This window comes from Hesperophylax consimilis, chromosome 18 (assembly GCF_061612785.1).
Source record: "Hesperophylax consimilis isolate HC1 chromosome 18, BYU_Hcon_1.0, whole genome shotgun sequence".
Classification (NCBI taxonomy): Eukaryota; Metazoa; Arthropoda; class Insecta; order Trichoptera; family Limnephilidae; genus Hesperophylax; species Hesperophylax consimilis.
Window position 1 is genome coordinate 13491909 of NC_142853.1, and position 22428 is coordinate 13514336.

Below are 22428 nucleotides of genomic sequence, written 5' to 3' on the forward strand. Positions count from 1 at the left end.
ATACTGACCACTGCCGGCACTGACTGCTGTCGCCTGTCGCGAGCGGGTGCGTATTTCCAATCCCTACGCGGGTTTGTTCCTCTGGAACGGTTTCGGTCGGAAAATGGACAACGGAACACTTTTATTTTTCTGCGATTGATTTTGGTCCAAAAATGGACCACATTTCCTAGCATTCGTAAAACATTTATTGTAATTATTTAAAACATTTTCTTGGCCAGCCGTTTATTTTAACACGGAGCTATTGCATATTGCAATGCTTTATCTATTTTGACCATAGATGTCACAAATCCGAACTCCGTAGGCTACTTTAGAACAATGCTAAAAAGAAAAAAAAATCCTTTGCCTCTTAATCCTATTCCTACGTTCCTCCACCCCCCACCCCCCCGCGTGGGGGCGCGCTGTGTGCTGTGTGTGAACACGCTCTTGCATATCGCTATTTCTTAAGTACAATATTTAGGTACTTAGGAAGTAATTTCTTGTTATCATCTGTGACTTTTTGTCACGATTGGCCGCCCCTAATATCTGGCCGCCCTAGGCCCGGGCCTACATAGGCCTAAGGGCAAATCCGCCTCTGAATGTACACTCCTCTTCCATCCACAAGCAAATGCTTTTAATGGATGTGTAGTATGAATTAAAACAGTATGACTTGTAAACATTGTATATTTGTTGTAAAAATCACAAATAATAAACAAATAAATGAAAATTTAAATCAATGTTTCTAATGCTATTTGGGAGCTGCGGAATTTTTATTTAAGTATTTCCGTCTATCTCGTTACTCTACCCACCTTTATAATTTTTCTGCTTCTTTGTCATCTGGTGGGCTTGAGATTATCAATGTTCGCCCTCATTTATATTCCCATATTACTGCGCTGTATCCCGCAAGCTTATAAATAATTGTAGTATGTATATTTCGAATGCGTCGAAATCAGCTAGGGTGTGTAAAAAGCCTCCAGCGTAGAGGCCTGCGCAATGATAACGTAAAACTAAATTACTTTTCGATTTGTTTCCTTTCCACTGCAACAAAAGTAATCTCCGCAGTGGGGGTAATTGGAAAAAGTAATTTCCTTCTGCGCCGGTGTGGGCGTCGGTAAAAAGAGAGCACCCGTACTATGAAGTCGACCAGACTATACCATAATACGGTGTGGCTAAAGATATTAGAAGAACGAACAATATCTTTGGGTGTGGCTTTTTTTGGAACGAATACAATAAATAAAACTTTTACATAGCTAATGTAACTAATGGTTAAATTTTTAATTTCTGTGACGTGACAGTATAATTATGGTTTTCAACAATTTAGACATCATAATTTAGAAAACGTACTTCCGAGTAAACAAAATATGTTATTCAAGTAATTTAAAGAGGTATGTAATTATGGTGTGTTTTTTGAAGATGGAAATTACAAGTATATTATATTTAAACTACTAGAGGTAAGACTGTCAAAATCGAAGAGGGAAACTAACACGTGGACCGGCATTTTATACCTCTGTTCGCATCGTACATTCATCAGGACCAGTGGCAGTTTTTTCTAAAGTGCGTTTGTACCCTAGTAAAAAGATGATAAAATTTATTGATTTAAGACAAATTTTCAATTTAATAATATAGCACATTATAAACAGCAAGCCGTTAAAATTCCACCTATAAAATCCACGCGGCCGAGAAATCCGGTTGATGTGCACCAATGTTGTGTTGCGTTATAGAATCAGCACAAAATACAAAAAATCAAAACAACACAATCGTCTTGACGGTATTATCACAAAGCTGAGCCAAATTAAGTGATTTTATGTGGTGATATAAATATAAATATTCTGGATATGAACAGCATAAAAAGTGAACAATATCTTTCACTTTTGATTTACCACGGTCTAAAACCATTAATTATTTCACCGACTAGAGTAACATCAAGTACTGAGAGTTGTATTGATCACATTATGGTTAAGTCAAAAGACGATCCTCAGAGTGCTGTATTCAGGACCAGTATTACAGACCATTTTGCTACATTATTGAAATATCCTAAGTCCAGAGTAACAAAATCAAAAAAAATAGACGTAAAGCCTAGACTAACTGTGGATAATGACCTACTAAATTCGACACTGAAAGAGGAAACATGGGATACAGTCTTATCCACCAGTGATGTCAATACTGCAGCTGATAATTTCATAAGACGTCTAAAATTACATATTGGAAATTGCTCATATACTAAGAGAATCCATTGTAATAAAAAGCACTTGAAACCATGGATAACTTCTGGAATTGTTAACTGCCTCTTTAAACGTGACAAATTACACAAGAGTTGTCGTAAAGAACCAAATAATATCGAACTGTTTGCACATTATAAAAGATACAGAAATTGGTGTTCTAAAATTATAAAAACGACCAAACAGACATATTATAAAGGGAAGCTTCACGAGGTAAAAGGAAACATAAAGCAAGAATGGAAAATAATAAAACAAGCATTGGATTTGCAAAAGGAATCAGTGCCCATAAATAAACTGAAAGTAAATAATAACATTGTATCCATAAATGATAATCCAACAGTCATTACTAACCATGTGAATAATTTTTTTAGTGATATAGGTCAAAATTTTGCTAATCTTTTGTGTAGTGCAAATAACACCAGTGAAGAATCTTTAGTAAAAAATTATAATCCAACACAATCTATGCAAAATGCCTGCTTTGAATTCAAACCAACGAATTGTAATGAAGTTTTAAATGTGATTAATGAGCTAAAATCAGGTTTTTCGAGTGGAAATGACAATATAAGTGCAATGGTCTACAAACAAAATGCTTCTGAACTAGTAATACCTATTACACACATTGTAAATGTTAGTTTTGAGAATGGCTTGTTCCCTAATCATTGCAAAAATTCTAAAGTTATTCCTTTATTTAAAGGAGGAGATAACAAAGATGTAAATAACTATCGACCTATCTCCTTGCTAAATACGTTATCAAAAATAATAGAGAAATTAGCTAAAATTAGGTTGATGTCTTATGTAAAAAGATATGAAATTCTCTCAGATAATCAATTTGGCTTCCGAGAGAACATGGGAACAAGTGATGCTGCATTAAAAATGATCACCACAGTCGTAGAAGCTCTTGATACTGGCAATAAAGCAATGGCCGTCTTTTTAGACTTGTCTAAGGCATTTGATACCGTATCCCACGGTTTACTCTTAAAAAAACTCAGTTCAATGGGTATTGTTAATAAATCTTTAGATTGGTTCAGATCATATCTTGAAAATAGAACACAGAGAGTAATAATTAATGATCACATTAGCTCAAATAAATCAATTGTATATGGTGTTCCTCAAGGTAGTGTTCTGGGTCCAATTCTATTTTTGTTATATATTAACGACCTCTGTAAACTGAAATTTTCTGGATCTTCAATTGTATTTGCAGATGACACTGTCTTGGTGTTTGCTGCTGACACGTGGAACGAAACGTATGCTAAGTGCGAGGCAGGATTAAGGGCAGTCAAACATTGGCTTGATCAAAACTTGTTAACCTTAAACATGAACAAAACTAAATATATTACTTTTAGCATTTCCTCTGTAAATCAACCATCTTTGGAACGTTCATTAAAAATACATTGTTGTGTGCAGGAGTGTAACTGTCAATCTTTGGAAAGAGTAGACAACATCAAATACCTGGGTTTAATTATTGATAAAAATTTAAAATGGAACAATCACATTACTACATTAAGAAACAAAATAAGAAGGCTAGCCTACATTTTCAAAAATCTAAGAAACATATTGGACAAAGTTACATTAAAAACTGTATATTATGCTCTAGTTCAATCAATGCTTTCATATAATGTTGTCTGTTGGGGTTCTTGTAACAAGACTACCTTAGAGCCTTTGAATGTTGCGCAAAAATTAATTTTAAAAATAATGTATAAGAGAAATTTTATGTATCCATCAAAGTTATTATATAGTGAAAGCAAAATTATGACAATAAGGCAGTTGTACATAATACAGGCTCTCTGTAAATTTTTCAACAACACTATTACTGCTAAAAGATCTCAACAAGTGCGCAGCACTAGAATGGGTTCTTCTTTAATGTATCAGCCGGTGTATACCAGAACATCCTTCGGACAAAGGAGTTTTTCATATAAAGCTCCGTTGCTATATAATATGCTTGGAGAAAATATAAAAACTATAGGTACGTTAAATTCATTCAAGAAAATGTTCAAAATCTCCGTACTAGCTGAGAATGATGATTTTGGATCACCCATGTTGTCGCTTATATCATAATTCCTTGTGGAAGCTCTGTTTCGATACAATCCTTATTTACTTACTGCGCATGCACTTATTTACTTCTAAAATAACTTTTGGTTATTTATTATTATGTTACTTATTATTATTATTATCTACTTAATTATCGTATTAATATTACTTTAATTATTGTCTAGCTAAAATACTTACTTTTTATTATAATATTATCTACTTACCTATCGGTTATTATTTACCTTTTTTATTTAGTTATTTTTATTTTTTCTTATAATCTATTATTCATACTATCCATGTTGTAATTGTTAGTATGGTTACCCTGTGCTTGTGTCTGATAAGCCAGCACAGGTACCTTGTACTTTAGTTAACAGAAGAATATTATTGTTGCCAACTTACTTAATAATGCTTCTTTTGTTGACTTTTTTTGTTTTTTGTTTTTATTTTTTTCATACATTTGTTACTAAAATTTTGTTTATTTTTGTCTACCGGTCTCGAAACGTCCGTGTCATAAACTTTTCTTTTTTTGTTTAAATTTAATTTAATGTTGTTATTATTTTAAATTTACATATATGTATTTTTTTAAATGATATTATTGTAAAGCTGCACATCTTGATACAGGAATGCCCTAGTGAGATGTGCAGAGTATGCTTTTTATGTAAAAACTGTTTTTTGAATTAAATAAATAAATAAATAAAAAAAATTAAGACTAGCCTTGTGCGCCGCGAATCGGCATCCGGAGATTGACGATGTTACCGAGATTGACCCAGGTCTTTCGCGGCGCGGCTGGCTGGTTTTTGGATACAATAGTATGTTATGTTATGGTATTTAACTTTCTATAGTAGTTTTAATAAAATTTTGTACATTTTTATTTTCTTTTTTGCTTATTGGCATCTGCAAATAGTAAAATGAACAGAATTTAATAAATCTCTACTTTTTTTTCGTATCTGAAATTAGTTACTTTAAGAAAGTTTCTGCAAATGCCATATTGTCTAAGTCGCTAGTTACGCAATATTGTGTTCAGCTTTCTCCAGTATTGTTTCGGATTGGAAATTGAAAGCAGTTGCATTTATTGATTGTCGCGAACATTCTTGTCATAACTGTGTTCACAATGGCGGAATATAGTGCTGTGCACTTAAAAATTAATTTCCCGACAGTATGTACCCCTCTCACCAACTTTACATAAATTATGTGACTGTCGTTGTATTCAACGATTCGATGCAGGACATTATCAGTACATTTAGTACCTTTTGATTAAATATAATATCTTCTCTTTAATTTCTGAACCCACAGTTAAAAATACCACGAACCGCCACTGAAGACATACGTTCAATATTATTCCATGGTTTGCGACGTATGTTCATTACAGTAATGCAATATCCAAAAATAATTCATTGTAAAATAAGCGTAAAGAACAAAATAAAGAAAGGTGGAAAAAAGAAAATGAATGCTAATAAAAAAAATTCCAAGCTCAATGGTATTTTTTTTTGTTCTTCTACCCTACTGACACACGCGCCCGATTTTAAGATAACAACAAAATATAAAAATACTATGCACAATTGGATATGATTTGAGATTTTCTTGGCCAAAAGTATTATAGTGATTTATTTTGGGGGTATTACAAAACGTTAGCTAAAGAAGGAGGTAGCGCAACACGGCATAATACCCCCAAAATAAATCACTTAAATTACGCAAAATCATTTACAGCTATCCCAAAACAACTTTAGCAGCTGATTTATTGAATTTGTCTGGCTTGCATTTAAAATGTCCATGGTGAAGATGAAATTTCGAAATAACATTTTATCAGTGTGATGTTAAGTAAGGGTTTTCCAATAAGAGGTGTTATTTTGATATAACTGTTGGTTTTCCAAATAAAATAAAATAAAAATAAAAAATATTCAACCGTAAAAAATCAATGGTTTTGTTGCTTGTGTGGCACGTAGAGCCGTTTTGTTGAAAGTAAACGTTGTTCAGATCAATACCATCCAATTTCGGCCATAAAAATCATTAATAATCTCTCGATAGCGCAATCCATTCACCGAAACTGTTGCGCCAGCCTCATTTTCGAAAAAGTTAATAGTACCGACCCCCACCTAATTCTTACAGATTCGGATTCCCCAGCCCTAAATTAGTCTAAATCAAGTTCAATTTCGGTTATTCGAGTGACTCCCATAAACCGAATTTTACCCAAAGTTAGGTCCAATGACTCCACCGGACAATAAACCGCACCATAAAGTCACACGTTAAGGATAGAGAGGCTTTTCAACAATAACTCTTGGGTTTTCCGAGCCTCAGATGCGACAATTTTGCATGTTGACGAAGCCACCGAGGTGGAAATGGGCCTCATCACTCAAAATGATTTGCATTTGATTCACTCAAGTGAATTTTAATGATTTTAATGCGTTGTTGAAGCGTGAATCGTTCCATCTTTATTAAAAGCGTTGTTTCTACTTGTTAAATGTAAAAAAATGACAGCTTTAAAAGTAATACCTACCGAAAAAACGGGCTATTCAAAATAACATCTCTTATTGGAAAACCCTGTATTTCAATGACGTAACAAATATATATTGTTTTGTTTTCAAATTTGACCAGTAGAACACAAATTATTTTTTTTAAATTATGATTGTTAGTTAATTTAAACAACTGTTTATTTATAAAGATTGTAAAGTACTTAGCTGAACAAAAAAAACGTACTAAATACATTTTGTGAGAGACCTTACAGAAAAAACCTGCGTTGAAGTAGCTATGTTATGTGTATTAAGTTGTTGTTTTGAAAAGGAAAATTGTAAAGCTATTTGTTATTCAATTTCGTGAATTTATTTTTTCATTGGCGTATTTATATTTTACGTGTTTGATTTAAAACACTCCAGTACTTGAAGCCATTGAAAATGCATATTCAGACCGCATCTGCATAAGAGCGGAATGGTACTTCGCATTAACCTATTCTGGGATCAATCGATTGGGATATGGCACTATTTTATGGGGCATTAGAGCTCGGGAAATCAAGAGGGATTTTCGTATGAATTTTATTTGAACAGAGCTATTTTTTTTATCATGGGTAGCAAGTAGCAAGTGGATTTGAGTCATAATTACCTGGAATCAGATAAACTACGACGGATGATGGTTCTCCCGATATTGGTGAATGTTGTTAATCAAATTTTGATACATTTCTATTGGTTGTAATACTGGCTATTAACGAATATGTTTTTGTTAGCCATTCTTTTCAAGTTGTCTGCGTCGTAGTCCTCTTGATTTTCATGAATCATTATTGTCATTTTATTGGTACTATCTCCGCTACGGTTTTAAAGACCATTGTCATGAATATTTGGAAAATTCAGATGAATTCAAGCTATTCCACAACCTTCCTGTTGATGTATTTTTTTAAAAATTTACTATATGCATTGTTAATTTACATAAAATGTTTTATAAACGTCATCACTCTTCTTGGAAAACACGTCAAGGAAGAGCTGAGAAAATATGGATACACATATAGCAGATTAGATATAAGAAAATTGACAGATACAGCTCTGGTTAAATATTCATAATGCTATTTAATCATTTCAAAAGGAAAATGCCAACTATCAATAGTTTTCTTCGTATATCAAAATGAGTAAGTAAAATATTACACTTGATTCATTTTACTAACATTAAAAATATTGTTTGAATAATTTCAACAAATTCAACCCAGTTCCCTGGGAGTACATCTTTACTGCTCGAAACCAGGCTTGCAGCCATTACTGACGTCTGTCAGCATCCCGATGTAAATTTAATTCACCCTAGAATGCTCTGATGATGAATCATGGTTATTAAATTACGAAAAAAACTTGAAAGACACAAATTATGAGTTTAGAACAAAAATATAATCAAATAATATCCTTTTTGCAGATCACCTTCTGGCTCTTAATTATATGCTCTTATACTCTTAGCTCGTATATTTCCCTTGCTTCTCACATTTTTATATAATAATGCCATTGTGGGAGGACTTACACAGTCCTGTATATATATATTTTTTATTATATATATTTTTGTTTATTATTTGTGTTTTTTTACAATAAATATACAATGTTTACAAGTCATGCTGTTTTAATTTATACTACACTTCCATTAAAAGCATTTGCTTGTGGATGGAAGAGGAGTGTACATTTGCGAAAAATAATATGACTAGGTTACAAAGTTAAAAAAAAACACAAAATTAAAATCCATTCAAATTATTGTATTTGGAAGGAAGAAAAAATATATTTATTATGGAGGATAAATAGAGTACCTATAGTAGGATAATTTGTGGGATTTTAAAGTGAAACTAGGAGAATCAGTTTTTATTTTTCATCCTGTGTATGCCTGTGCCTGTGGACTTGTCCATTTTTGTTTATGTTGAGATGAAGTATCAAAACATGCTCACACTTCAAAGTTTTTCTTGGTAATAATTGCATATTTTTAAAAGTAATTTAAAAATTAAATATCATTGAAGAAGATGAAGATCATCATAAATCTAAACGAAACATGAAACAGAAAAAGACACAGAAAAATAAAGAGATAAATGTCTCACACGGGAATCGAACCCAGGATCTCTGTCTTACCGAGACAACGTCTTTAACCGCTCGACCATTGTATTCTCCTCTAGTATTAACAGCGTCTGCAAACATTTTATTTCATTACTAGCTGTACCCTGACACGCGTTTTTCACAAAAAGTATGTTTTTCTCGTCACAGGCGACATATATTTAATTTAGGGTAACCGGATAAATCGTCACAACGATAATTCGTCACATCTTTAAAGATGTGACGAATATAAGTTGTATAAAGTCATGGAAAGTGATGAAACAAAAACTTTATTAACTGGGTTATGTAGGTTAGTTAGGTTAAAAAAAAAATCATCGTTTCTAATGACTTTATATCACTTTTTAAAAGTGTGTTGAATTGTCACTGTGTTGAGTGAGGTATCATGGAACCTTAATTTAGATATATAAAAACCCACGCGTATTCGAATGCAACGTTGGGTAAAAATTTCAAAGCAATCGATCAACTTTTCCAAAATTAAAGACTTAGAAAAAAACAACGTTTACCTTTTTATTTATATAGATTTAATTTAATCCTGAAAAACAAATTCAGAAGGCACAAACTATAACATTAAAAAGCGGAAGAAATAATTATACATCGGTTAAACATTGGGTTAGCTATCATGAAAATCTGACGTTCTGTACACTGGTTCTGCTTATAATTATTATTCTAATCAACTGTATATTGAACAGGAAGGATTTTTTTTTGGCACCTGATGCTAAACATAAAATTTCATAAATAACATTCACCTCGATATAAATTCCTTGCTCAACGTAAATACTACCAGCCAACTCAAACCCAACTCTAGGAATGTATAATGCTTCGGACTATTTGAAAGTGTATTGGCGAATCACATTCCACACACAAGAAAATAAATAACATTCACCTCGATATAAATTCCTTGCTCAACGTAAATACTACCAGCCAACTCAAACCCAACTCTAGGAATGTATAATGCTTCGGACTATTTGAAAGTGTATTGGCGGATCACATTCCACACACTAGAAAATAAATAACATTCACCTCGATATAAATTCCTTGCTCAACGTAAATACTACCAGCCAACTCAAACCCAACTCTAGGAATGTATAATGCTTCGGACTATTTGAAAGTGTATTGGCGGATCACATTCCACACACTAGAAAATAAATAACATTCACCTCGATATAAATTCCTTGCTCAACGTAAATACTACCAGCCAACTCAAACCCAACTCTAGGAATGTATAATGCTTCGGACTATTTGAAAGTGTATTGGCGGATCACATTCCACACACTAGAAAATAAATAACATTCACCTCGATATAAATTCCTTGCTCAACGTAAATACTACCAGCCAACTCAAACTCAAACTCAACTCAAGGAATGTATATTGTATAATGCTTTGGGCCATTTGAAAGTGTATTGGCGGATCAAATTCCATACACTACAAAACATTATACTAGTTTTTTTTATTTATTTTTTGTAATAACTTTATTGAGTAAAACCTCAAATTGTAATATTTAATTATTGAAGACAATATTAACGATTTCGAAACGAAAATCTGAAACAGAAAAATCAGAAAATTGTTGTCTTCAATAGTCAAATTTTTCATTATACTAGTCTCTTGTTATTTACCGCTTAACGTGAATAGTATTTATTACCTTGGTGAAGTAAAAATAAAAATAGGTAAAGTAGTATAGTAACAAAATAAAAAACAAATATTGTTTTCTTATTTTTATGAAAGCTATGTGATAAAAAACTTTTCAAATATCGAAAGAAGACAAGAGTTAATATAAATTTCTAAAAATTTAAATAGAAAAAACTACAATAAAAAATTCAGACACAACTTTTATTTAACTTCTTTTGAAGGTTATACATACCAATGTAATAATAATACATACACGACCAACTATCAGACACACTCACTGACCAATAGGATGCATGATCTGGGCAACAAGTATGGGGGTTCTATTGATTTATTTATTGACTCCATTTATAGAATTAAGTATAATCTATACCAACACTTTGTCGAACCCTACAAATTAGGGTATCGTTGGTAAATTAGTTTTAATGATTTATCTTATATGTAGTGTTGATGTAATTTCTTTTTTACGCTATGTTACTCTAACGTTTTACTAATATTGCTTCATATTTAGTTTTTTTTTATTCAGTTTTCTTTTTTTTTTAAATAATTTCTTAATATTTTCTCATTATACTTGTAATCACAATTTTACAACTGTGTATTTTGTACCTACTTTACAATGGATTACATCCATTTACTGTCAGTATCTCCTGTATAATACAGATATTCTGATATGTACACTGCATCATGTATCACTTTTATGTATATATAAATAAATATAATATATCATTGAAGAAGGAGAATAAATCTAAACGAAACTTGAAAAGAACAAGACACAAAAATATAAAGATAACGGTCCCAACTAGGAATCGAACCCAGGATCTCTTGTCTTACCAGGAAAGACGCCTTAAACCACTCGACCATTGGGACCTATTTATTAAACGTCATATTGGTTGATATCATATTTAAAATTCAGAATTAACAATTTCATGACACAAAAAATTTTTCCAAATTTTTTGGCAGCTACTTTTTCTTAAATGATTACAAGGTTTCCATTGAAATTGGTTTGTAACTTAGATAGTGTCTCGGATACGCATAACCGTAACACAGTCCACAACTTCTTGGATTTTGCTTTTCTTACAGCAACAAACACATGGGTCACGAAACTACGCTGGGATATCTGTGGTTCCAGCAAGATGGGGCTTACAGCACATCCAAATTGAGATAAATGTTCATGAAACATCCGCCATACTCAGAAATAGACTACATCAGTGTGTTGTTGCTGAAGACCGCCATCTTAATGAAAAAATGGGATTATACAGTATACACAGATCATAAGAAAAAAGTTTTAAGTTTCTAAGATTATTAGTTTTTTTTAATGCCTCCTCAATACCGGCTCATTGCTTCTGCCCCACCCTGTACTTAATCAGCCCCGTGTATCACGCAAGGGACGTGAAATCAGCGATATCAACAAAAAAACAATAATTAATATTATACATATGCATGTGTTCAGTCAGGTAGGAACCTAATGGTTTTAAATATTTGGAGGGTGGATTTGGGTACCGCCGCCCGGGAACCATTTATTTTATAACCAAAACCACTGCCATACGTCACCCAAAGGGGTCTCTACGTTTGGTGCCTAAGTAGGGTTGCACGGGTTCATCAAATGAGGAGTGTTCAGGACGCGCATACCCACCAGCTATGTGACGTGCAAGATCGGGAGAGGTTGGTTTGGGGAAATCTTTTGACCACTCTAGCTGATTTATATAGACCCATCGCCTTGCGCTGCAGCGGGAAGGATAGATCATACATCCGTCACTCCTGAAAATACTGATCCCTAGATTCCTAACCATCCCTCATTTCCAGAAAATCCTCTCCTTCCTTTCCTTAAAATAACAGCACCCAGCGTTCTCAAAGATGATATAGGCTCTGGAAGGAAATTATTTTCGCCAGGGCCTTCTGTGTGTGGTTAATGTATAAAAAAAGTCATTCTGTTTTTGATTTGGTTCTCGTCCTCCAAGTGAAAAACGTTTTGAAGCTATAAATAAATATGATCAAAACTAGTATCAGAAAGGCTAGAACGTCCAGTAGAAGGTAGCGGTATAGGGGAAGGTCTGCTGAAACTGGTCGTAAGTGAGTCCCTCCGTGTCTGGCGATGTGTTCTACCCAATACACTGCTGTATCCAATGGAGACAAAATACGATCTCTCCATATTGACGATATCCTTTTGGCGCTTTCTTGCTTTCTGGAAAACAAGAAAAAAATAATTAATCATCAAGCATCTTCCGCTTATCATCAATTACGGATCAAAGAAGCTGCTCACAAAAGGTCATGCTATTATGGTTTGCATTTAAGAAGAGCATAATATACTTTATATTTTATTAAATCAAATAAAACACTTTGTTTATTAACCACGACTTTATTATTATTACATCTACCGGTTTCGCTACGGTCGAGCTTCATCAGGATGTGAAATATAACTAAAATTCCAGTAAGTACAGGAAAGGTTCACAAATGTGCAGCAAACTCTTTGATTAAAACATGTATCATTTATTGAACGGAACTTTCAAGGGTTTTCTTTTTACTTGAACAGAGGTAGAGCCTTTTAGAAACTCACTTAGGATCGAGAAGGTCCTTCAGAACAGCAAGCACAGATTCCTTAGTGATATCTTCGTAAGGGAGAACACGGCCAAGTCCACTTTCTTCTGCAGCAGCCCCGTTAACGAACTGATCCCCGAAGAAAGGGATGACCAGAACTGGCACTCCTCTGTGAACTGCCTCCGTTAGTCCCAGGAGACCTCCATGACAGATAAAGGCCTTAACCTTTGGGTGACCTTGAAATAAATAAGCACATATTATTTATAAATTAAACTTTACTTTCCAGCGACTGGCGTCAACCGCGATAACAACTGAATTAATCAACAATCAGGCCTCCAAGAAGTTGGGCGTCTTGTACAGGGCTAGGAGATTCTTCAACAGTGACCAGCTACTGACACTGTACAAGTCTCAAGTCCGCCCAACTATTGAATTTGGGAGCCACCTTTGGGCTGGTGCCCCAAAATACTCAATAAACCTGCTTGAATCTGTGCAAAGGAGAGCGATCCGTCTGATTGACAATCCGTTGTTAACAGACCGATTGCCTTCTCTAATGCATAGACGCAATGTAGGTATGCTGTGTCTGTTCTACAGGTATTTTAATGGAGCCTGCTCCAAAGAGCTAGCAGCATTGATTCCTGATGCACCGGTGCACGTGCGCGAAACTCGACGGACACGAGCTGAACACCCGTTCACGGTTGGCGTTGGCTCCATGAGAACGGGCCGTTTTTACGACTCGTTTTTGTATAAGTCGGCGTTGTGAGGCGGAATAAGGTAGGGGCTGTAGGAAGGGATTTATTAATACAGGTCTTGAAGAGGCCCGGATTATATGAATGAAGAAACAGAATTTTTTACGAGTTTTGAATTATCGAATTTATTAAATAAATTGATATTCATAATTTTTTTTATATATTACTATTTTTAAATATAAAAGTATTTGATTTACCATTCAAGACACAATTAATAGCCGCTTTAATATTTTGTAAATGTGTGAGCAAAAAACAGTAAGGTCTTATGTGGGTTACCATTTTTTCGATTTCTATAATTTATTGACGTAAAATAAAGAATATAATTTCTCATAAAATCCATTAAAATGTATGAGAGAAAACCTAAGAACACAACTCATACCACTAGGGGGCGCTAGTGCAGGCTGCTGCCATCAGAATGTATGAGAAACGACAGAAATTTGAGGTATTATTAATATTATAGGGTATTTGCTATAATCAATCCTACTTCTAAAATTATATACCTTGGTGTGAAAACCTAAAGTGTAGTAGGGTGAATAAGGAAATGTACATTTTGTATGCTTTGTTAGTTTAAGAAATATTTTAAATGTGTCGTAATATGCCTTGTTCAGTTTTTGCTTATCTACGGTAGTATACTCATAAGTTTGGGGATGATCTTATAAATAAATTCTAAGCTCAGTAAAAGTTTAACAACGAATCGTCATAAAAGTGATAATTACTTGATAAACGGTTTCTAGTGCCAAATGTCGAAGATATTATTATTCTGAAGTGAGTATCTATTTCGAAAAGTTTAAAGTACAAAAACTCCAAGATGATAATTAGTAAGCAAAAGGCAAACATTACATAAAAAGATTTAAAAAAAAGGAGCTAGGCAAACATTAATCCAACTCTAATTATATCCAAACCGTGAAGATGAACTCACTGATAATTTCGTACTGCGGCATCCATGGTCTAATCAGAATGTTCTCTGACTTTCCGGGCATAGTGTCGTTTTCCCACTTCCAGAGCACCCGGTAGGGGAGCTCCTTAAAAGCCTCTTGGAAGGCTTTTAACTTATGGAGGGGGAGGGATTTCCCTCTGATCATAGAGCCCATGCTGAAATAGATGACTCCATTCCCAGATTCGTTGATGAAATTTTCGATACTCTGGAAAAAATAAGTTACATTAATTAAAAACTGAACTGTCTTGTTCATCTCTTGCTTGGTGATCCTTGGAGATTCTGTATGATTGGTAGGTTTGATTAAAGGATCAAGTGAACCAGGGTTTACAGTAATAGGAACCCATGTTGCAACAATCGGGAAACAAAAAAACGACAAGTACTCACACGAACGAGCTGTTGAACATAAGAATGAGTCATATAAAAGCCTTTTTCTCGTTCCTTGTGAAAAACACACGCGTTTTACACGGAGAAAACTTCCTGAAATATTGCTAATAAATTTTTAAAAACTTTTAAATTTATTCGTATTCCTGTTATAAACGGGATTGTAGATTGTTGATCCCCCTAAACTTTAAGTAATGTTTTGTCACGATGTCCGAGTAACGTGTTCATAAAAATCCTAATATTTTTGCATTTCGTCACGACATATTTTATTAAGATAATTTTTATCATTGTAACATTTTTTTACACAAGAAATCTAATTGCAGAACATTAAGTACTCACTTAAAAAGATAAATAAAAACTTGAATTTCAATAAAATTCTGCAACGCTTTAACGCAAATTAATGCACTGAATCTACATTAATAAGCTCGTCTAAATTTATTTAAGCTCGAATAAATATAATCTCCGCCGCCACTGTTCTCAGTGGTTGACGCTACAGTAATAATAAACTCCCTTATCATAATGCAAATTTATTTCTTATAATCTGCAAATAGTATCACTACAGTAAAAAGAGACGATATCGTTAAAAAAGTTCACCTTCACGTGAACTCACTCAATTAAAACATTAGCTATGTCATATTGTGTAAACTAGTCGCCATTAATAAAACATTTGCTTTAGGTTCGACGACCTCTTATCTTTTTGTGTTATAAAAATATTTCGTCATTTTTTCCAGTGCCAGACCTGCAAAATTTTGAGGCTGGAATACAAAAATATTTTTCCTCAAAGAAAGCTTAAAAAAAACTTTAACTTGCATTCTGTTAATTTCGCTCCTGCGGCAGAATACAAGTACAAGTAAAAGGTAACGATAACAGCTTACCATAGATTGACATTTTTGGCTCTATTGTATCATTACTAAATTAACCAATTTTTTTTTGGTTATTTTTCGTCAACCGAATTATTATACAACCTCATATATATGTATTTTTTTCTTTATTAATTTGATTAAATTTTGGAGGGCAAAGCATTCATAAAATAAATGGTATTGAAAATATATTACATTATTTTATGAATAAAAGTTATAAAAATTCTGTTTCTGGTCTGAAAATTTTACAAGAACTTTTATGATAATAAAGTGAGTTGTCAGACTAGCAAAATTACAGAAAAACGTGATTGCGCCGATGACAATTAATTTAACTAAGGGTTTTGCCCCGTATTACAAAGTTATTATGTTAAATTATTATAATTACATAAAAACGGCGATATACAAATCATCCAAATATAATTTTGTGTTACATAAATGATGTGTTAGGTGACGTTTACGGCTGTCACTGTTTTTCTGAACATATTATTTTATATTATTTGAAATAGTGAAATGAGTACAAATTGAATATTTTAAATAATTTAAAAGTTTCCTCGACATGAAAAAAATTACTTTAGCTTTCCAAATTTAGGGCTTTGCCTCTTTATGTGCCGTTCAAACTGTTAACAGTTTTTATTTGCCGGTCCTAGCTCCCTTCAACTATCGCGAAATGGCTTTATATCATGCCAGAAAAGGGAGATGACTTTATATCATGCCAGAAAAGGGAGATGGCTTTATATCATACCAGCCTGATATCAAAATGTACGTAAATTGACTCAACACTGAAGAATCAGTGATCCCCAATCGGTGATTAGTTTTCCAATTTTTTCGGCAACTGAAGGATTTAAAAAGCTTGGTGCAACACAGTTAACAAGTGACAGGGCCGGCAACCCCCAAGCGGACCATTTTTTTAAAATTTTTCTTAAAAAAATCCAACTACAGGCTAGATTTACTCGAAAACGAAAGCTCACATAATCAAAAAAAGTTATTCTACAAAATAGACCATAAGTGTAATGTAATCATCAGTCATCTTGAGAATTTATTTCAACGTTTTATTATTTGAAAACAAGATTCTAAATATAACATCGTCCGGTACTACATTTTGTTAGGTATATAAAATATTACTTATACAACACGTGTATTATAAGAAATGCTCTGTGAATAATAATGAAATGTAATGATTGTAGTATTGTTTATTTAGTATAACTTCTCGCGCGTGGAATCAGTAAACAACTACGGGCAACAGTAACAATGTTGCTCATACAAAGGCGTGGGTACGTTTGAATTGCAAACGCGTTTCTTATAAAGTGCTTTCGCTTTATAAAATCAAAACGCGGACCAGTTTCATCACCAAATTTTTTAATCAAACTCTACAGGTGTGTCAGCACGCTTCCGAAAAAATTATTATATGCATATTTGGAGTAAAAATTGTAGATGATTTTTTTCCATATAAAAACAAAATATGTTTAATTCCATTATCACACGTTGCCTCTGGGTACAACCTAGCGCATGAAGTGGAACGAGACGGATTTTGATACGCGCTCCATCTCGTTGCACCAACACCGTATGAGAGCGAGCGCGACAATATAATAACATCTAGTCTGTCGGGTATAAAATTTTATGTTCATACGACGCAATAATAAACTTAGGTAAAATAAATTAAAAAGAATACTGAATTCAGAATTTATTGATAACTCTAGTATTATTACTTGAAATAAAATTAGCTATAGTAAACTAAAATACATTTGCTAGTGTTTATATATATATATAAACAAAATATTATTCATTTTAAAGGGGAATTAAAATAGTATGTCCACTTCAAATATTTTAGCCTAATAATATTAACTTTTTTAAATATAATATATGCTTATAAAATGATTAGCTCAGACGACGATGTGAGCTAACTTAAGGCGATGCCATACGTAGTAATGCAAAATCATGTGTTTTTGATTTGAAAATTTGGTCGCCAAGAAATGTTTCAGATGCTTTAATTAAATACTGCGAGTAGAATACATCTTGGCCTTTGAAATTATCGAGTAATTTTTAGATAAGTCTTTTTATAAGCCCAGAAAAATAATGTATAAGGCCTATGAAAACTGCTTTAAAGTTCAAAATCTCCTACTTACGAACCCATTTTCGGCTATGATTTTATTTTATAATGTGGCAAATTAAGTTATTTATAAAATGATCGAAAGAAAAAAAAATATTTATGCCTGGCGGGAATTTAAACCTTATCGCCATCTACGTAAGGGTTGTTATTGGTAGCGGCTCAATTTAAAATATTACATGACGTAGTGCATCGCCTTGAGATCAATAAATAAATAATGAAAATACAGGTATTAACTACACTATTACATTTACAGCTAATATAGTCTAAAAATTTCGCTTAATCGGTAAGTTGTGCAAAAAATGTATATTTACAATAAAATATTAAGAAAAAACAAAACATATTATGAAAAGTAAAATTATTGCTACACGCACTTTTTGGAACCATAAACTGTAAATATCAAACGCCAAAAAACGGATCGGATAGCTTATGACGTCACATTAGTATATTGCATCCGTGAGAAGCCGGGGCAGATCACTAGTTAATAATTAATACACAACAATGTTTTTGTGCAGCGTACTGTGTTATTTCCAAGTAATTTCACTTCAAGTGCAAATGTTATTTAGATCGGTTAGAGGCTATGAAAAACCCAAGTCGGAAGCGTACTGCTGGTAGCTCACTTGTCTAGAGTATTTCTAACGAACTGATAATAAAACAGTGTATAAAGTCAACAATATTTGCTTTTAACTAAAGTAAGATATTAAAAGTTGTGTCATGATATTCCTCATTAGTCAGTACCATATTACGATATTTATAACAAATGTAGCAATTAGCAAAGTTACAGGATTCCAATGTGTACTAAATAAGTCACGCCATTTTACTAATAGATGCGCTTTGACATATTATTAGTCTGAATAAATTAATTTACATATTACAATGTAGGTATATATTTAGAAAAACATTGAAAAAATACCAGCGGTTTTTGAGTTATTAAAAATACCCTAAAGCCATTCATTTAAGCCAATTTTTACTTTACATAGTTTCTGGTAAACGAGCTTAGAACACATTGACGAAGAGTTGAAACTGACTGCGTGGAAGAATTTCATCTTGTTTTGTAAAAGTCCATCGTAACGAAAAAAATGGGATTGGACGGGAAGGACCGAGGACTGGATGAAAATGTTTGTGGACCGGAGCAGATGTACAAATGTTTGGAGACGCCTAAACTAAGTTCACGAAATAGACTTCGTAGATACTTGGGTGATGAAAGGTTTAAAAAAATCTGGTTTATTAACGTTAGTTATTGGAAAAAGAGAGTATGAGAGTCCCGCTCTGCCATTTAACTTACCGAATCTAACACATTCAGACGTTTTGGCAAATGAACACCTCCTATATCCACCACATTAGGACCTTGTAACAGTGCACCATGCAGAGGAAAGTACGTTGTCACGAACAGCATACTCATATTCCTAGCGATCTCATCCAGGTCTCGCCGAGATTCCAGAAATCCACCGCCCAAGAACCTGTATTCGAAAACATGTGTGTTTATGTAATACACCATCTTGTAGTAAGTGTTTACAAGCAAAGATTCGACCGTATCAAAAAATGTAGGCGACCTCAGATGCTTTAAAAAATGGCTGGGCATGTATGAAGGGTTATCTGGAATTCCAAATCTTTCTCTGGTCCAAGGCATCGGTACATGTGTGGCAATTCCAATCACAGGTGCTTTGAACTTCTTGATTAAGCCAAAACTGCAATCACTGTTGAATTGTTCCGTGATGATGACGTCGAATGTTTGGTTTCCATTCATAAGATCTTGAACATTTTTGTGACTGGTCATAGCATTGCAGTTGAGGTTTCCGAGGTCGAAGAGTTCGTAGGTTGCCATTATGTGGCGTAAAATGCTTCCTACTCCACTGAGGAATAAGAAGTCATCAAAATCACAGATGTGGACGTTCAGATGCATGGACCCAGCCACGCTAATATCTTTATAACTTGGTGGAGGGTTTTCTAGTGGGTAGTGACTGACGACACTTAATTCATGTCCCTTTTCTGCTAGCGTTCTTAGTAGGGGTTCAAACATGATGTGGTGACTTTTTCCAGTATGGGGAAATATTGCCAGAATCCTGTAACCTTCAGAACTCAAAAACAAACTCATCACTGTTAAAAGAACGAAGCGCATCTTCATAAAGTTATTTAGTGGCATTTTTTTCCAAAAATATTCTCTCCTAGATATAAACACAGTTGATTAAACACTTTTTCACAGTTGATTAACAACTTCTATGCGTCTAAAATATTGAAATAACATTTAATTTGAAATTAATTAGTACAAGATATAATTATTTACGCTGAGGAGATGGAACACACACATAAAATAGGTCACTAGGGTTATTTAAATAATGTGGACGTGTTTAGATAGAATTGATTGAGGATTGATTTTATGTCGTAAATATGTCGAAGCCAGAAAAATGTTATGTTTAAAATAAGCTATTCTGTATTCGGAAAATTTACCACTTAATTTAATTTATTGCAGCTCTCCACAAAGTCTAATTTTAACTACACCCATCACTAAACACTTGAAAACATTTGTAGTTACTTAATTTATTAAATTCACTTAATTAAATCACTCTTTTGGCACACGACGCAGTTCACCACAATTTAAAATAAAACTGTAAACCTTTTCACTTATTTTATGAGAGTGAAATTCAGCTCCTTATCTTCGTTATTTGAAACACAAATTATACAATAATTACATACTAAGTCAACAATGATAATGCGTGTCAACACTTGTTTAAGGCGCAATTATAGTTCAACCACCGGTCACTTTGAATGACTGCTTTAATTATTATTATTGCATTATTTATAAACTAATGTTTGCTTGAGTTTGACAGCGTTTAAAAGTATCACGATAAGAATGGAGAGAAGTAATGAGTGCCGTGATGAGATATAATAAATAAATGTCGGAAAAACGGCGCTAAATTTTCAAAGGTATTCAAACTGTTTGATAAACGATGTATATAGTTGTCCAACAAAAAAATGAAACTATTTTAAGATGTTACAAAATAGTACGCAAATAAGGACGACATGCAATTATGCAATAATTTATATTTGTTCTGCTGACCTTTAAACGTAACTGCAAAGGCGGCCAATAGAAAAACTAACGAACGGACATGGCGGTCAAAAGAGGAACTAACGATATTTTTTTTGCTCTTATATTAGGAAATATCTATCGTGGCGACTATTAAATATTTCGTTATGTATGTACGTAAAGGGTAAAAATCAAATGACACATAAATAGTTCTTGAATTAAAATAAATCGGGGATAAACGCGAGGTTCGTTTAAATCTACGTGTTCATAGATGGCGTTAATTTTATACTCTTTTTCCAAGTAATGCTTTACAAAATTAAGACGATTTTTTTTGTTTGCGCTCGTATATACGCAATATGAATATGAATAAATAATATTGTCCGTATAAAACCCCATTTTTTCAAAAGAGGCATACAAATACGATATTGGATTGAATATAATATAAATTATATTTTCAAGAGTCAGAATAATAGAAGAGTATGTATGAGACGATGTATGAATGTGAATGAGGCAAGGAGTGTGTGCTAAGACCGAGTTGTTTGGCGGTCCGTCCTCTCTGCCTACCCCTGCGTGGAAACGGCGTGATGGTTAGTTAGTTAGTTATATTGTCGGTATAAAAACCCATTTTGTTCAAAAGAGGCATACAAACACGAAAATGGATTTAATGGAATACATTTACAAATACACTAACGCAAGAAATAAATAATTACACTACAATAAAACATATAAAACTTACACACAAAGCAAAAAAAATTAAACTATGGATAACACAAGGAATATTAAACTGTATTCGTAAATGAGACAAAATTCACAAACAAATTAAATAAACACCGTATGACATGGAACAACTTAATTACTATAAAAGATATAGAAACATATGCACGAAAATTATTAGAGTAGCTAAGGAGATGTACTACAAAGAAAAACTTAAAAAAGCAAACAATTACCCAAAGGAAATATGGAAAATATTAAAGGAAGTTACATACACACAAAAATACAAACAAAAAAATACTATCGAACATCTAAATATTAACTCGAAAAAAATAGATGCCAAAACAAATATAGAAATGATGGCAAACCACGCAAATAACTTTTTTGCAACTATAGGGAAAGTTTTAGCGAATCGTAAAAAACACAGCACAAACACACTAACACAAACAAACAGATCAAACATCGATACCCAACCAACACAACACAGATTTATATTAAAAACAAGTTCGGAAATGGAAATTAACAAAATAATAAATACATTAAAAAACCAGATTGCTCCTGGATTAGATGAGATAACAACGGATTGCATTAAAATAGTAAAAAATGAAATATTAAAACCTATAACACACCTAATCAACCTCAGCATAACACATGCCTGCTTTCCTAATACTCTTAAAAAAGGACTGGTAATCCCTATGTATAAATCCGGAGATAAAATGGAAAT

General features: G+C 33.2%; 1 protein-coding gene across 4 annotated transcripts; it reads right to left on the bottom strand.

Annotated features, from left to right (window-relative positions):
* Positions 1 to 11659: 11659 nt before the first annotated feature.
* Positions 11660 to 20806, bottom strand: LOC149415395 (UDP-glycosyltransferase UGT5-like). 4 transcript variants are annotated; one of them, XM_089642330.1, is made up of 5 exons: positions 20417 to 20806; positions 19254 to 20133; positions 14606 to 14828; positions 12960 to 13176; positions 11660 to 12587 (listed from the first exon to the last, which is right to left on the bottom strand). In XM_089642330.1, the coding sequence occupies exons 2-5, from the start codon at positions 20109 to 20111 to the stop codon at positions 12329 to 12331; spliced, it is 1557 nt and encodes a 518-aa protein (XP_089498456.1). In that variant the 5' UTR covers positions 20112 to 20133; positions 20417 to 20806; the 3' UTR covers positions 11660 to 12328. The 4 variants fall into 4 exon arrangements, with proteins under 4 accessions (XP_089498456.1, XP_089498455.1, XP_089498453.1 ...); XM_089642329.1 differs by having other exon boundaries at positions 19254 to 20193; XM_089642327.1 differs by having other exon boundaries at positions 19254 to 20253.
* Between the last annotated feature and the right edge of the window lie 1622 nt (positions 20807 to 22428).